We start from the raw sequence: 16,887 nt of genomic DNA on the forward strand, positions 1-16,887 counted from the left end.
AATAAAGTCTTCCTCCCATATTGCCATTATCCTTTAGTTAGTCTGCTTCCATCCACTAACCAAACAACCAGGATGCAGGAGCTCTATTCTGTATGTTTTGCTTGTCCAGTTTCTGGTGCAGTACTGAAAATAAGTTCTCAACAATACTCTGATAATTGAATGACAGTACCACCAACACAAAGACACAAAGATAATCTAGTTCTTGTGCAAGAAAATGTTGTCAAATTCTCCTGCATTGTTTTAAAAACTTGAATTTTGAGGGGGCCTGGGGATGTGTGCCTTAAATCTCAGTCTTAAAGTAGCTGAAGGAAGTCTCAGTTACACAATAGAACAAGTTACAAAGGAGACGAGGTGGTGGTATCGAATACACTACTTAAATGGATGGCTTTCTATGTCATCTAAAATGCACAGAATAAATACGTTTCGTCATTTCAAAACAAAACCAAAGTAAATATAGACAGCCGAAAATCATGATATTCTCTACATTAAATTGAAAATTTAAATTGAAAATTCCCTTCCTTGTTTTTAATTAAGAAAATCAAATGTCCCTATGGAAGTAAAGAAAGTCTAGCTCAATATTATCCAAATGTGTGCTGTAGCTGAAGTTTCATTGTATTAAGATGAACTTCAATCCCCTTCTCATTAAGGCCTTGAACCCTATCTCTATCTGTAATTCTACTGCCCACCTCTAAAACAGTTATTACCAGACAGCTGTTTAAGCCATGACCTGAAGCACAGCCCCTAGTAAGGTAGCAGGTAGCTTTTACATCTGCCTATGACCTTGAGGTACCTGCCCATGGAGCTTGGCCACTGGGAGGCCCTTTAGATCTGGGATGCATGCATACTCTCTCTCTTTGGTACCTCATGGTTTTGGATGCTGGTATGTACCAGGGCAAAGATCACCAGAGAACCATATTAGACCGTGCCTCACCCTTCCAGGATTCTGTGATCAATCCCTTTATTTTGTCATGGAAAGCCTTTAGATATAATATTCTTCAACTCTGAATTAAAATCTCAAAAACATCTTCATCTGTTAGCAGAGAGATGAATGCTAAAAAGTAGTAGTGTGATTAAACAGAAAAATAAAAATAAAATAACAAAATGTGGTTCCAAGATATTTGGGTAATTTAAAATAGTGTGGTATTGATTATAGTTTACAGTTCAGAACCTCTGTTTTCTCATTTATAAAATAGAACCAACATGCCCTGCACTACACATCACAAGGCCTGGATATGATGAGCATCAAGAGAAAGAAACTGTGGGAAGCACACTGCGAAACAAAACGTGCTGTATTGGAGGCATTCACTCACCAAACACAGTTCTTGCAGGCACAGATTCTCTGTTAAGCCAGAACGACACTTGGGAGAGAATGACAGTCATGATGCAAGGCAGATAGGTCTGAATCACAAAATACCCAATTTTTCTTTTCAAGTGGAAATGAGCTGTCATTACAGTATATTCACCTGGAAGGAGAATTTAAGAAGCTTAAGGAACTAGAATTGTCAATAGTCAGAACAATTTGGAAATGGAAAGGATTAGAGGAAGAGTAGTTCCTGCTTAAAAAAAAAATAGAGGGAAAGAAACGATCACATACATTACATGAAAATTGGAAATGTCTCATTAAAACAAGAGTATTTTTAAAAGAATTACACAGCATCAACAACCCCACACTGCTAATGCCCCCATAACATGGTGTTCATTTTTCTCTTTAGCTCATGCCCACTCCCCAGCAGGATTCTAAAGACTGTGCTAGTGGATTATCTTCTTGGCTTGGGTCCCTCATGTCCACTGGTACAACCTCCATGCTGCTGCAGGAATTGATTTCATTCTAGCCTTCCTGGATCATATCCCTGACACTGCTCTTTTGGTCCAGATTTTTCACTTTAAACTCTGTCACCAATTCTGACTTTCTCTCTATATATGCCAGCTGTAATTTGCTTCCGTAGGTTTTGTCTAATTCTCACACCTACCTTCTTTTTTTTTCTCCCATGGTTTTGATTATTGCCAGATGTAAGATAATTAGTCTGCACAGCTGCCTTTTTCTTTACTGCGGATGGCCTAAGAGAGGAGCTTTCCCTGCAGGCCAGTGGCAATTTCCCAGAAATCAAGGGTTGAATAATCATAATTTATCCACAATAGGAGAAAAAATGAGAAAACTAGGGAAATTGTTTTCACTACTTTAAAGATAAATGCTAAAGTTGACTGATCTGAGAAGATAAATATTTTTAAGTATGTATATAGTAAGTTTGTTTTAAAACATGGTTTCTGAAACTTGCATGCACATATGAGTCTCCTTGGCATCTTGTTGCAGAAGCTGATTTAGCAAAGGAGTTATCTAAGGTTAGGAATGTCTCAAAAAACTATCAAGAAATTTGTGCTGGTGTGTTAGACCATAGAGCTCAAGGGTAAAATGTTTTAAATTTTCTGACCTATTTTTAATTGTTTTAACCTACTAATTTGGGGGAACATTAGATTTATTTAGGAAATGTTACTAACCTGTGCTGGATTTAATGGTCTCCTTCCCAATTGACTGGCCCAGCAAATCATATTGATTTAACCTAGACCCATCAGGAGCAACTTGAACAGAGTCAGAAGCATTATAAGTCCAAATATAAGTGACTTCTGATGTTGTGTATGCATCTGTCAGAAATGAGAAACAAATATCGTAAACATTTGAATAAGAACACTAACAGAACGATAGATATGCCATTGTAGATTTCATAAAATCACTATTTACTCACAGACAAGCTTTGAATGATCACAGATTTAGAGGAAAATATGTACTTCGAATTTGTAACTTTAAAATTATAGGGATGAAGAAAATCAGGAGAACTAATCATGAACGTGGAAATGTTTTCATTGGTACTACTTTGAGAGGTGGTGATCAAATTCCTCTTTAGAGCCAGTAAAAATCACTGGTCCCCAAGATGATCACAATGTTCCCTCAGTACTGAAGTCGATGAGGAAGACATTGTGAGAAAAAGCAATGAAGATAGTCACACAGTTCATTTTAAAATGGTAACCCCCAGTGAAATTAAAATTGTAATCTAAAATACATTTTATGTATATTAAAATTATTTAGTTAAAAGATAATGACTTTAGTTATCATGAATGAAAGCATTTCATTAGAGCACTAATTGTGTTTTTTTTTTTTTTTTTCGAGACAGGGTTTCTCTATGTAGCTTTGCGCCTTTCCTGGAACTCACTTGGTAGCCCAGGCTGGCCTCGAACTCACAGAGTTCCGCCTGGCTCTGCCTCCCGAGTGCTGGGATTAAAGGCGTGCGCCACCACTGCCCGGCAAGCACTAATTGTTGACATAAAAAATGAAGCAGAAGATTGTATACTTCCATCATATTATAGATTCATTTTTCAAACATATTCATTTATAAGTTAATTAATAAATACCAACATTGTAGAGTAAGTTGTATAGCATTCCAGCTAAGTTGAGGATTAACAGAAAGGGGAAATGTATTTGACTAATGATGAAGAGCTTATCAGAAATGAGCTTCCTCTGGAGTTGAGGCATTAGCAATTCCCTTTGCAGATCTTTCCTTTGTCCTTCTAAGTGTGCTGGTTATAACAGCTGAGAATCCTCACCCTTGTGCAGAGAGCCTCTTCACAACTGCAAATATGACAGGAATAATCCCTGCTCTATGGTCAACCTTTGGAGAACTTCTTTGTACGTTTGTTTATGTGGCTGTGTGGAAAACGAAGTTTAGCATGATGGTGACATTCTCAACCAGGGAGGAAACAGGACCATCTTTTTTCTAGCAATATATCTGCCTTCAGGTCCCCATGAGACTTGAAATCATATTCCTTTTGTTTCTGTAAAATTTTTTGCACATAGTTTCATGGTACCAAAGTTGTCCTACTACTGAACTTAAGGTAAAGGCTGTGACCCAATTTGATTTCCATTCAAGTATCAGGTGCAACCCAGTGGATGTTAATATATATGCTTGTCATTAGCTATATGATCTTTTAATGGCATTCAATTTTATATGGCTTTTTGAATGTTGCTACTAATATTAATATCAGTGAAATATTCCTTATATTTATATATGGATTTATGCATCCTCAAGTAAATTATGTTATGTTAAACAATACTTGAAATATTCTAAAAATAGGTATAGATGTGTGTACATACTTTCATAGAGAAATATTTATATATTTTCACATATGAAATCTAGTTTTTCTAGAGTCTAAATTGCCAATTAGCTAATTTCAAATAAATAATCACTTGTGATGCCACTGAAAACATTAAGTAATAAGTTAGCAATGTAGTTAAATAAGCACTCATTTATAGTTCATCAAGTGGCTTGTTTTGTTTCCCTCATGAGTAAACATCATGGTCCCTTCTACAAGAGCATTTCCAATGATGCACAATTTCAAATATCAAACCAACATTGCTTGGATTTTCATATTATCATTAGACATAACTAACAGAAATGAAAGTCTATAAAAGTGATGATATTCTTTTAAAGACTATGAGATACAGATGAGCAAAGCCTATCTGATTCATTTGTTAGTATTCTCAATTAGTTCCTGTTAGGTTGATGACTAAGCTGTGTAAATTACATTCAATGGGCATATCGGATAATAGTCTGTGAACACATTATAGAAAATGGTTGATCCTTTGTATGCCTATTAGAAGAATTTGCTGCATTTCATTAAGTAGTCTACAGTTTGTTTTTACATTTTTTACAGTAGTGAGAGGACAGGAAACAGAATGATATCCCATGCAGCTCAGAGGTTCACATTTATGCTCAAACCCACAGGTGAGCCAGGAGGCCATCACTATGTTGATTAGTAAAGTATAAACGGAGATTATAGGCTGGAGACACGGGTCAGTAAAGAGCAGGTATTACTCCTCCAGAAAACCAGAGTTTGGTTCTCAGCACCCACACAAATTCCTGAAACTCCATCTTCTGGTGATCTGATGCCCTCCTTTGGTTTCTGTAAGCATCTGCAGTCATGTACACTTACCCCATACAAACATACAAACACACACATATATACATAATTAAAAAATAGTAGAAAAGAAAACATGTTTTTAAAAGGAGATGGCAGTTTGTTTTACAACTTTCTTATAAATCCCACTTTGAAACTAGGATTTCACAGAGTGATTTTATTTAATTCATTCAAGCAATCTATGTTTGAATGCTAGTCTGCATTATACATAAGCATATTCACTGGCTTAAAACTCAGGAATCAATAAATATATTCCTAGATCATTTTAAACTTTGAACTTTTATCCTAAAAATGTAAGTTTTCAGTTTCTTTGGGGCTCATGTACAGAATATTACAAAACTTACATTCTGGAAGTTTCAAGTCAAATGGAATAATAAAAATATATAGGTGTAAGGTGATACAAGAAAAACAATAATGGATTTTAAACTGCACAAATACAGAAAAGATGCTTCTTTATTTGAGGAGGATGGTAAAGATCCAGAAATTCAATGATTTTAGAATAATGGTACTTCTAAAAGAGAGGAAGAAATAGCTACAAGATAATGTCACGGTTGTTTCTGCCAACTTTGTCTGTGCCAGCATGCTAAGATTGTTCTCTCCTATCACACTGCTGTCCATACTGCTAGCACAGATGCCTCAAGCACTTGCTATACACAAGGATAAATAAGAGAGTGAATAAACTTCTTGTGCTGTGTGTCAGAATATGAATGTGAAGAAAGCAAAATAAAATAAGTAATAATTACATAGAAAAAGAATAAGGAACAGAAACTTTGTGTGTTGACCATGTGCATTCTGGATAGAGCAAACTATCATAATCTCAGGCACCCCACATCCTATTACTTTGTAGCTGCTCTCTGTGAAGCTTTCAATTTGAAATAAAACCATTCCAAGCAAATTTATCTCATTTTCAGTATTGAGGCATCTTGCCACTGACATCTGATGTCACAGTAACAATACCTCATCTACTGAAAACACTTGTCCTTCCATATCATTACCGCATCTTGCATAAATTCTTTTGGGTGCCAAAGCTTTTCAAGTTTGTCTTTAATGTCACTTATGCAATGCAAATGAGTCTCTCTGCTGCATCTGTTCTGGTTTTCTCAACACTGTGTTTACGTTGTATAACATGACTGACTATCTTAAATAATATTGGAAGAAATGCCAGTTTTGAAGTGATGGTTCCCATGGCAATGAAGAAAGGCTTGTGGTTAAGCCCAGAGGAGGCTCTCAGAGAAAATTAAGAACTGACACCTGCTACAAGGATATACAAAGCAAACAAGCTTGAACCTCTCTACGAAATGGCCATCCTCAAAACAATAGAGGAATCTGCATTCTCTCACTGACCATTCTATTTTCATTGATTTGGTAGTCTGTGAGAAGATACATTTTTACTCACCCAATCAGTCATACATTTAATCAGGTTAGAAGTGGAACCTTCTATTTAACAGAAGTAAAAGCAAAGCCCAGAGCTGCTCAGAATGCACAAAAATGGGATATCAGAAAGAGCACAGTTTCTAAAAAGGTCAGGGAAGGAGGCATGTTCAGACAGAAGGAGGCTGCTCAGCTGCACTGCTGAATTAATCCTGAACCTGACTGGAGTGTCCTGTGGGCCCAGAAAGATGATCTTACTTTGCTCTTTCCATTATTCTATAGTGTGAATACTTCTGCTTGACATATAAGATAGAACCCAGTGACCTAGAGAATGGCCAGAGGCACAGAAACTTTTAGAAATATTCTATGTGCACAGAAGATGCTGAAGTGTAACCATCGAGTGTTATCATCTTCATTAAATATATTTTGAGGAGAAAAAGAATTTCTCCCAACAGGTCAATGGTAGACAGACAACTGCACGGGTTTCATCTCTTTCTCTGACCTTTGTAATAGCCAAATAGGAAACAAGGAGTAGAATCTGTCATATATAATTCACTCTAAGATGACAAAAAATAACCTATTTTACATTTTTAACATGGTATCACCAGGAGAAAATATGAATAAAGTATAATACTGACTCTACAACAGTCCTTGATTTAGTTTTATGCACAAACTAAAACACAGAGTTTATTAGTAATAAAAGAAATCATGTTTTGGACTGAAAAAAGATGTATGAAAATACTTGAGTGAGTCATAGGACATTCCAATTAGTTCCTTTAAGGCATTAACCATGTCTTTCACTTGTGTATCATATTGATCAATTATTAAGCATCCAATAATATGGAAAAAACTGCATGATCCAACAGAGACGTTGACTACTGGTGACATTAATGATTTACACATACTTTTTCCCTTATACTTACAGCTTCCAAATTTCAGTGGGCATGAGTGTGCATCCATTGGAAAATCCTCCAAGTGCATTGGACATTCAGCTTGAACTGTAAGCCTAGAAGCCAAAATTCCACTCTTGGTTTAAGTGGATTTGCTAGTCAAGACAAATCACTTGTTACTGTTTTTAATAAAATTGGAGTTTTATATTAGGTTTGTAGAGGTTTAAACACAATAAAAATAAATTATATATGTATTTGAAAATAGGTTTGCCATTAACATCACTATCAATATTTAATAGCTGAAAATGTTGATAGCTCTATTATGGAAAGAGTGTCTTTTTTCTCGTTATATCATCAACTATAGAGAAAAGTTGATGTAATACTTCAGTATACGGTTCCTTAAAGATATGCCATTTTTGAATGAGTATCTTATGCTTATATAGGTAGATATTTATTGAGATATAGGTAAATATAGATAGATGTATCTCCAAAAATACATTGTTCACAGTAATTCCTGGATAAATTATGGATACAAGTCTATGAATATTAAAAATGTATTTTCTATACCTGAGTATAATATAGAGCATAGCATATTCATAGAAAATCTGTTATGAACAACACTTCTAATTATTTCCATTTCACATAACAGCAAAGTGAATGAATAAGAACTAAGTTGAACTCAAAGACAAATCTGTTTTAACTGAGCTGAGAAAAAGGCAGTCATCAGCCAACTCTGGCATGAAAGTCACACAGTATTTAAATAGAACCCTCTGTAACCATCCTTAACATTATATAACCTCTGGACCTTAATCCTTCAGAACAAATGGTTAAAACATAACATCATTAAGGCTGCAACATCTAAGTATTGCAGTATTCAAAAATAGGAGAAAGACTAACCCAGTGCAACCATTGTAGGCAATGGTCATCTAGAAATCAGTCCTCAACAGCTTTAATTGCTGAAATCTAGTACTTAACTTGTCATATAATGTTATAAGACATTAAATGCATGGAACATGATGTTTGTGTAAATATAGTGCTAATAGCAGCATTTTTGTTCTTCAAATCCTTCATTAATCATTAACTTTAGAATCTACACCATTTTAGTAAGTTCATAATTTTTGGTTTTCTTGTCATAAGCTTATTTATTTTAAAATATTCATCAGAAATATATATATATCAAAATAATCATCATGATCAACAACTAAACTACACATATTTCTATATTTTCACGAAGGGATGAACTGCATGAAATTGTTGTTACATAATTATTTTTAATCATAAAATAGTAATTTTATACGGTTAAGCCTAATACATGATTTTATTTAACCAATTTACTTAATACATAAAAACTATGGCTTGTTTTTTATCTATAAAAAGCATTATATACATATTAATAAAAATATGTGCTTAATGATCATTTAAAATTGGATAGGCTACAAGATGGGATATGGAAAGGTAAATTAACGTGCTTCTACAGACAAATTTCTAGACATATACTAAAGTGTTTTTAATTGAAATGGAATGTGAAGAATATAAAAAATATCAATTTTAACAACCAGGAGAAATTTAAGCTTAAAAATTAAATTAATTTTAATTACTTACATGTCCAAACTTTTATAAAACAAAATATGAGAAATTCAGTAATTTTAGGAAAATGTTACACTTGTGCTACTATTTAAGGGTACCCTGACTAGCTGTTGAATACATAGTTTCACAGAGTCATTTGTAGCATATCACAGCTTACCTCATGGTGTATAGCAGTGTTCCATCATCCTGGATTCGAAGCAGCTTGTTGGGCATTGTCATATTATGAGCCACTGACTTTTTCCCATTGTGAAAGAAGGTATCTGGAGTCCAGATTTTGCTAGCCATTAAATTGTTAAGTCGAAGGATATTCATAGGACCTTTAAATTTTAAACGCTCATCTTTCCATTTTTGTCTAAAGAAAACATCTATGGTGTATTCCTAAAATATAAAATGACAATTCCTTTAAAAAACAGTAAATATTTTAGAATAAATAACACACTATAAAATTCAAAAAAGAGTGTATTATGAATAGTTCACAGAAAGCTATATTGAGAGAAATAAAGTCATCAGATTATTAGTCCTTTAGGTTATCAGGAAATGTTTCCTATTACAATGGGGAAGAGTATGTGCATTTGCATAATTAGCTACAGTCTTGCAAAAGAAGGGAACAAATTTACTTTGTCTTTCCCCTGTCAGTTGAACACTCTTAAAGTAACTGCATTACTTAGTGCATCATTTAAAGGTGCTGCCTGCTGGTGTGTGTGTGGGCAGGTCTGTATGAGTTGCTTTATGTTATTCCAAGAGTAACTGATCAGGAAGCTTTCTAGTAGCATAAGTAAGTAAGCAAAAAATAAATAAATATTAAGAAACACCTTTTACATGTCTTGTCAGATCTGCAGGAGCCATCACTCTCTGTTGACAGTGAAGTTGTTGAATATTGTTTTGTTTTTCTTCAATTCTTAACAAATGGTGATGCATCATAATGTTAGCCAAGTTAGTTAGTGAATGATGAACTCAAAAACAGTAAATGACGACTTCAAAACAGGTTGTTGAATCAGTTGGGAATTTTTCAAATAATAATCACGTGAAGCATGTTTTTACAGTCATATATACCAGCTCATGATTCTTATGCTATCAGTTTTCAATATTTCAGTTTAGCTGAACTCTGCTTCTCACTCATTTTCCCATTTCACTTTTTCCCTATGGCACATTTTCATTCTCTGTCTCTCTGTCTCTCTGTCTGTCTGTCTGTCTGTCTGTCTGTCTGTCTGTCTGTCTGTCTCTCTCTCTTTCTCTCTCTCTCTCTCTCTCGCTCTCACACACACACTTTAGATGAAATATACACTTATAATGGTGATTACTATTACTAATAATCTGTTGGATACCATTTTCTATTACTGTCTATATATTTGTACAAAAATACGTAAGTAATAGGAATGTTCTATTATACACCTCAAATTGGAAACTCAAAAACAATCTATTGTATGTAAAACCAAATCATCAAATCATCATATGCTTGAAAATAGGCATCTTAGTAGCAGCTACACTTAAATAATGTTTTATTATATTAAAAGATAAGTTTCATATTGCAAACATCTACCCTTTGAACAAGTATAAATCAACACAAATTTGCCTAATGATCCATCGAAATGTTGGGGAGATGATGATGAGTATCACTCACAGATTCCCAACAGCAACAGGAGATGAACAGTGGCTCTGGGCTATGATCCTAATATCCAGGGGAACATTCCATTGTACAATCTTACCAACACTCTCTATGACCTAGATAATCACTTTTTAATGTGGAATTTCATTTAAATGGAAATAGAAAAGCTAAATTAAAAGAATTGTGCTTTCCTTATAATAAGCATCCATGCAATATTCCTTTCCATTAGAATTACCTAAAATTCCCAATCATGTGACATTTATTTTTGAAGGGAAATTAAAGAAATTTAAAACTTTTGCATAAAGCTTCAAACTTAAGTTTTCAACTTCTGGAAAATTAAGGTAAGTTTTTTATGTTTCTGAAGTTTTATATCCTTATGTTGTGGTGATCATATTCTGGAGACCAACAACAAAGTATTCAAAGTTTACAAGCACAGAGTTAAAGGATAGCTTAAAAACAGTGTTTAAGAACACTTCTTGTCCTTAAGACCAGTGTGCCTATCAAATCTCTCCAACAAGAAGAGTATCTTTGTTTCCTACTGTCTTAGTTTGGGCTTCTATTGCTGTGAAGAGACACCATGACTGCTGCAACTCTTATAACTAAAAAAAGTTTAATTAAGACTGGCATATGTTTCAGAGGTTTAGTCCATTCCATCTTGGTGAGAATCATGGCAGCCTACAGATTGAAATGGTACTGTAGAAGGAGCTGAGAGTTCTACATCATGATTCTCCTCCAGGCAGCAGGAGACTATATGCCACATTGGGCATTGCTTGAGCACATAAGATCTAAAAGTCCACCCCCACAGTGACACTCTTCCTCCAACAAGGGCATACCTCCCAATAAAGCATATTGGCCAAGCATTCAATCTCAAATAACTGTATTCTTTGTAAAATCAAAATCAAAAAGAAGATCCACATATTTCCAACATAGAATGGCACAGGATATACATTAATATGGTGATATTTTATTTGTACTGAAATGTGATTTTATTTGTATGTTAATAAATAAAGCTGCTTGGAGGTCAGAGCTAATAGCAAGCCATAGCAAAAGCTGGGCGGTGGTGGCGCACACCTTTAATCCCAGCACTTGGGAAGCAGAGCTAGGCAGATCTCTCTGTGTTCAAGGGTACAGCCAGCATGGAGACACACACCTTTAATCTCAATACCAACCATAGAAGACCTGGAGGTCTGTACAGATGGGCAGTGATGAGGAGGTCATGTGGTTGGGGTTACAACCAATGAGAAGGCAGAACAGAAAGCCTATAAGAAGACAGACAGACAGGAAGTAGTTCTCTTGCTGAGGAGGACAGCAGCAGCAGTGAAGGGTAAGGTTTTTAGCTCTTAGCTCTGACCTCTTGGGCTTTCATCTTTGCATTGGCTCTGTGTTTCTTATTTAACAAGACAGTTACATCTACACATTAACATTCCAAAGCATAGGGGAAGTATAGCTAGAGTTTTCTCCAGTCCTGCCTGGCCCACAGTCAGGACAAATCTCTCTCACCCACCAGTCCTGCAGCTGCTCAGACCCAACCAAGTAAACACACAGAGACTTATATTGCTTACAAACTGTATGGCTGTGGCAGGCTTCTTGCTAACTGTTCTTATATCTTAAATCAACCCATTTATATTCATCTCTAAGTTGCCATGTGGCTCGTGGCTTACCAGTATCTTAACATCTTCTCATGGCGACAGCTGGCAGCGTCTCTCTGTTGCCAGAATTCTCTTCTCTCCTTGTCCTGCCTATACTTCTTGCCTAGCTACTGGCCAATCAGTGTTTTATTTATTAACCAATCAGAGCAACACATTTAACATACAGAACACCCCGCAGCAGGAAAGGAGCAAGTGAGGAAATACTGAACCAAAGAAAGACCGAAAACCAGCTGTGTAAACTCCAAACTCTGCATCTCCATCTCCATGTCAGATGTCAAAATCCTCTTCAGATCTCCACTCCTTTCAGCTCTGTTGACTACAACACACTTTTTTCCATGGGCTGGTTACACTTCTTGTTAGCTGCTTTCCTCAGCAGGTATCCACAACTCCAGCATCTCTAACATCTTGGGGTCTCTAAAGCAAAGCAGGCTTCATCTTCACAGCTTCACAGAATGGCTATTCTAGGCCTCCATGAAGGGACACCCCAGATACATTCCTGGCCTCAGTGGCTCTCCTTGGCCACAGAGGGAGATTCCACAACCCTTTTCTTGTATCCTTACTTCTAAAACCAGAAACACATGGCCAAAGCTGCTGAGTTCTGCTGCTTGCTGAGGTTAGAACATGGCCCCCTCATGCAATTACATCTTCACCATTTTTTTGTCTTTGGTGGCTTCCTTTTTACCTAAGCTTGACTGTCCTAGAACTCGTTGGCCTTGAATTTAGAGATTTGCCAAGCCTTTGCCTTTTGAGTGCTGGGATTAAAAGCCTGCAACAACATTCCCAGCTCTAAACTTTTCTTTAATTCCTTGTCAGAAGTTGGAAATTTATCTGGGTAGGATCTTGTCCTGAGGTCACCACACTCCTTTTTCCATTTTTAAAAAATCTGTTGAACACATGAATTAACTCCATTCCACTTCCAGGTGCTCCTTTTCTCCTCAAATTTTACATTTTATGTTTTTCCTTACTCGGCTTGCTCATTTTCTTTATAAACTTTCATTAGAGTAAACACTAACAGTGAGATGACAGAGGCAATACTAGGCTGTTTTGAGAATTTTGTTAGCCAATGCAATTAATCCAAAATGCTTCATCTTAGCCTCAGGCAGCTTCAGATAAGGGCAAAAATCAGGTACATTCTTTGCCAAAATAGCATAGGAAGAGTCTTTAGGCCACATATTAAAATTCTTCACCTCTGAAACCTCTTGAGCCAGGACCCTACAGTTTAAATCACCCTTAGCATTACAGTCATCCATGTTCTTACTAGTATGGCCAATTAAGCCTTGCTTAAAGCATTCTACTGCTTTTCTAATTCAATATTTCAAAATCCACATTTCTCCAAAAAGAAAGCACAGTCAGGCCTATCACAGCAATATCCCAGTCCCTGGAACCTAGTTCTGTCTTAGTTTGTGTTTCTATTTCTATGAAGAGACACCATGACCATTGAAACTCTTATAAAGGAAAACATTTAACTGGGGCTAGCCCACACTTTCAGAGATTTAATTCACCATGGTCATGGCAAGAAGCATGGCAGCATGCAGGCAGACATGGCAGTGGAGAAGGAGCTGAGAGTTCTGCATCTTGATCCACAAGCAGCAGAAGGAGACCGTGTGCCATTGGGCATAGCTTGAACACACAAAACCTCAAAGCCTTCTCCCACAGTGACTCACTTCTTCCATCAAGGCCCCCGAATAGTTCCACTCCCTATGGGACAAGCTTTCAAACACATTATTCTATGAGGGCCATTTATATTCAATACACTACACCTGCTCCCACCAGGCAAATTGATGACATTTTAGGCAATGTTAACAGCCCACATTCCCTGCCATTTCCCCAAAAGGACAAACTCAGCCTGAGCTTTATTTTTCTTTGATCACTTAGAACTGAAGCAGATCTCTTTGCTCCTGTACAAAGCATTGCAATATTGGAAGACAATTTCAATCACTAGCGTATGCTTGCTAGTTTGGCTTCCAAGAATCTTACAAGTTTTCCAGAATGGGATGGGGGCATTCATATGTCCTTTACATTATTTTGCTTCCAGACATAAAAATGTCTAAAAAGCATTACAAAAATGTTGAGTTGACTCAGTGAGAACGGATATTTGCTATCCAGGAAGATAATAACCAGTTAGGTTTCAGTAGCTCACATGGTAAAAACAACAAAGCAATTCTTGCAAATTGTGCTCCGACCTGCACATGAGCTCTCTCTCTCTCTCTCTCTTTTCTCATCCATCTAGCACAAAAAACTTAATTAATTAACAATGTTACAAACACCTTGTAACTATTATCCAAAAGAATATTCAAACCTCACTCCTTTGTTTATTCATTCTCAGTTATCCTCCTCTGATCCCTGAAGAACTGTTTTTCATGAATTTGGCACTTATCAGTTTCATTCATGTGCTTACAAATGTAAAATATATGTTATCACAATTTAAATACTGATTTAAATGGCATTCTTAGCTATATCACTGACAGTAATTATTTATATTCTATATAACACTTTGGTTCATTTTTATTGCCATAAGTCACTGTATTAGAATATTATTTCACAATATAGACATCTTTTCTTGCCCTTAAGTGTTTTTTTTTTCCATTTCCAGTTGGTCAATGTCACAATCTCACTGTGAACATTCTTTTTCAACCCTCCCATACAAAGTTATGAGAGCTAGTTACATGACTAGTATAAATGATTCAGAGTACTACCAGACAGATGTCTGTAAATTTTTGAACTAATAAATTCCACCTGTCTTTTAAAATACTTTGATATTTTATTAATTGTGCCTTCATTTCATTTAATTAGTTTCTTTTTATGTTGATTGTGTCTTATAAAGGTACAGATGCACTTTACATATTCTATATTATACAGCATCTACGTTATATAGCAGGACAAAATATATTACTCTAAAATAAATAACATAAAAATATATAAAACATCATGTATGTATTCATAATATTGCTGTAAAAATGAACTACCTCTACTTTTCACATTTAGGCTTTTCATACAGCCATTTACTGTGTGTGTGAGACATAAAGAATAATTTTGTTACTGTTGATTTAAAAATATTTGGTAATTTCCATTTTGGCTTTTTTCAGTTTTACATTGTAAATATTGTGACTATATATTTGTATTGATAAATGTATTGTTTTACCATATTTATGTTTTATCATTTTTTAGTCCTACTACAGTTGATATGAGACTAAGACTTTATAATGTACTAAAGATTTTAGGAGAAAGATTTTGTTGTAGAATCTAGCCATCTCTATAATCTACAATAATTCTGTCTGCTTACATTTATTGTTACATTAGTGTTGGGCATGCCCCCATGCTATATTGTTTTAATGGAGACATGAAGTGATGAGACTAGAAGAGAAAATATATAGAGAGTCTTTATGAGTGAATGGTGAAAACAAATAAGAGAGAATATGACAGAAAAGGAATCATAAAAGGCACATTTATATGGGTGTGTGGGTGTGTGTGCATTCAAAGTATAGAAAGAACATTTAAACTTCCAGAAGAGTTGAGAAGCACAAAAATATCAACAATAACAATGTCAAATAGTGTTAAAACACAAGGAAATCTTAGGATTAGAGAGTAGAGAAAATTCTGTAGCTTAAAAGAAGAGCCATTTGTTATAGGTGCCACAATCATGAAGCAGTATGATTTATCTATCCTGGGCTCAGGTTGATCTTAGGTGGGTTTGCCTTTGCGGATCAGATAATCACTCACAAGACTACCATCCCATAGGAACACAGGAGTAGCTCAGCTTAGCTTGAAGTGTTTCACCATTTCTCATCCTCCTTCAGGAATCATGGGTCAGAAAAGCTTATTTTTTCAGAACAATGACAAGAACACACACACACACACACACACACACACACACACACACACACACACACACGTTCAAGCCATTGCTCATGAGCTCATGAAATGTTTTCCAGCAGAAGTAAGTTACCCACTTGAGCTGGCTTACTAGTAGGGTTAGAGATGACTCTTTTCTTTGGCGGATGACTGTATAGTTAAGTGTGAAAGACACAAAAGTATGTAAAAATCTAGAGCTGGGATTCAGTCTTCATAACAGAAGATACTAACTCTTAATGTGGAAAAAAATGAAAAGATGTTATTCAATGAATAATTTGAGCACATCTGAAACCTAAATGAAATTTACATTATCTAAGCCTAGAGATGCATCAGATTATAATTAGGTATGTGTCACTTTAAGCAAAAGAACTATATCTAAATAGAAAGCAATCCTGTAAGCAGAAGGAAGGTAATTCACTGAAAATGGTGGTATATGAATTGTAATAAGCATATCATTTATATGTTGTATGAAAATTAGAATTTTCATTCTTATAAAGCATCAATCTCTCTATATATATATTTACATATAAAGTATATATACATATATATAAATATATATAATGATTTTCATAAAGCTATATATAAATCTTTATATAAAGATTCATATAAAGCTTTGCCAAACGTAAAGCATAGTGTATCTTATGTAAGACAAAACTGGCAGTCTTCCTGTACCAATTAACATATTCTGATTGTGTTTATAAGTTCATCCATAGAGATATAACTGAGCATAGTTGAGTAGTGTGCTTCCTTTCAGTGGACTGTGAGAATGCCAAGTTCAATGAGTTTTGATTAAACTAACTTGAATTAAGTGAGAAAATGCTCTTAACAAACTAAAATTATGACACAGAAAAATGAAATATTAATAAATTGCATAGAACAAGTAGAAAATAGAAATATATGCCATTCTGTGCCTTCATTGGACACTTAAAAATGATAAGCTGTCTCCAAAATTTGTAAGTGTATA

General features: G+C 35.3%; 1 protein-coding gene across 3 annotated transcripts in view; it reads right to left on the reverse strand.

Moving 5' to 3' along the window:
• The window catches only part of Gabra2 (gamma-aminobutyric acid type A receptor subunit alpha2), a 140,887-nt gene that overhangs the window by 43,520 nt on the left and 80,480 nt on the right, over positions 1 to 16,887 (reverse strand). For all 3 annotated transcript variants that reach the window (XM_006979671.4, XM_076546418.1, XM_042257494.2), the window contains exons 5-8: positions 8,974 to 9,194; positions 7,263 to 7,345; positions 2,497 to 2,640; positions 1,311 to 1,463 (exon numbers count right to left, since the gene is read on the reverse strand). In XM_006979671.4, coding sequence (XP_006979733.1) covers positions 1,311 to 1,463; positions 2,497 to 2,640; positions 7,263 to 7,345; positions 8,974 to 9,194 — 601 coding nt within the window. The remainder of the gene's footprint in view (positions 1 to 1,310; positions 1,464 to 2,496; positions 2,641 to 7,262; positions 7,346 to 8,973; positions 9,195 to 16,887) is intronic.

This window comes from Peromyscus maniculatus, chromosome 10 (genome assembly GCF_049852395.1).
Source record: "Peromyscus maniculatus bairdii isolate BWxNUB_F1_BW_parent chromosome 10, HU_Pman_BW_mat_3.1, whole genome shotgun sequence".
NCBI classification, from domain to species: Eukaryota; Metazoa; Chordata; class Mammalia; order Rodentia; family Cricetidae; genus Peromyscus; species Peromyscus maniculatus.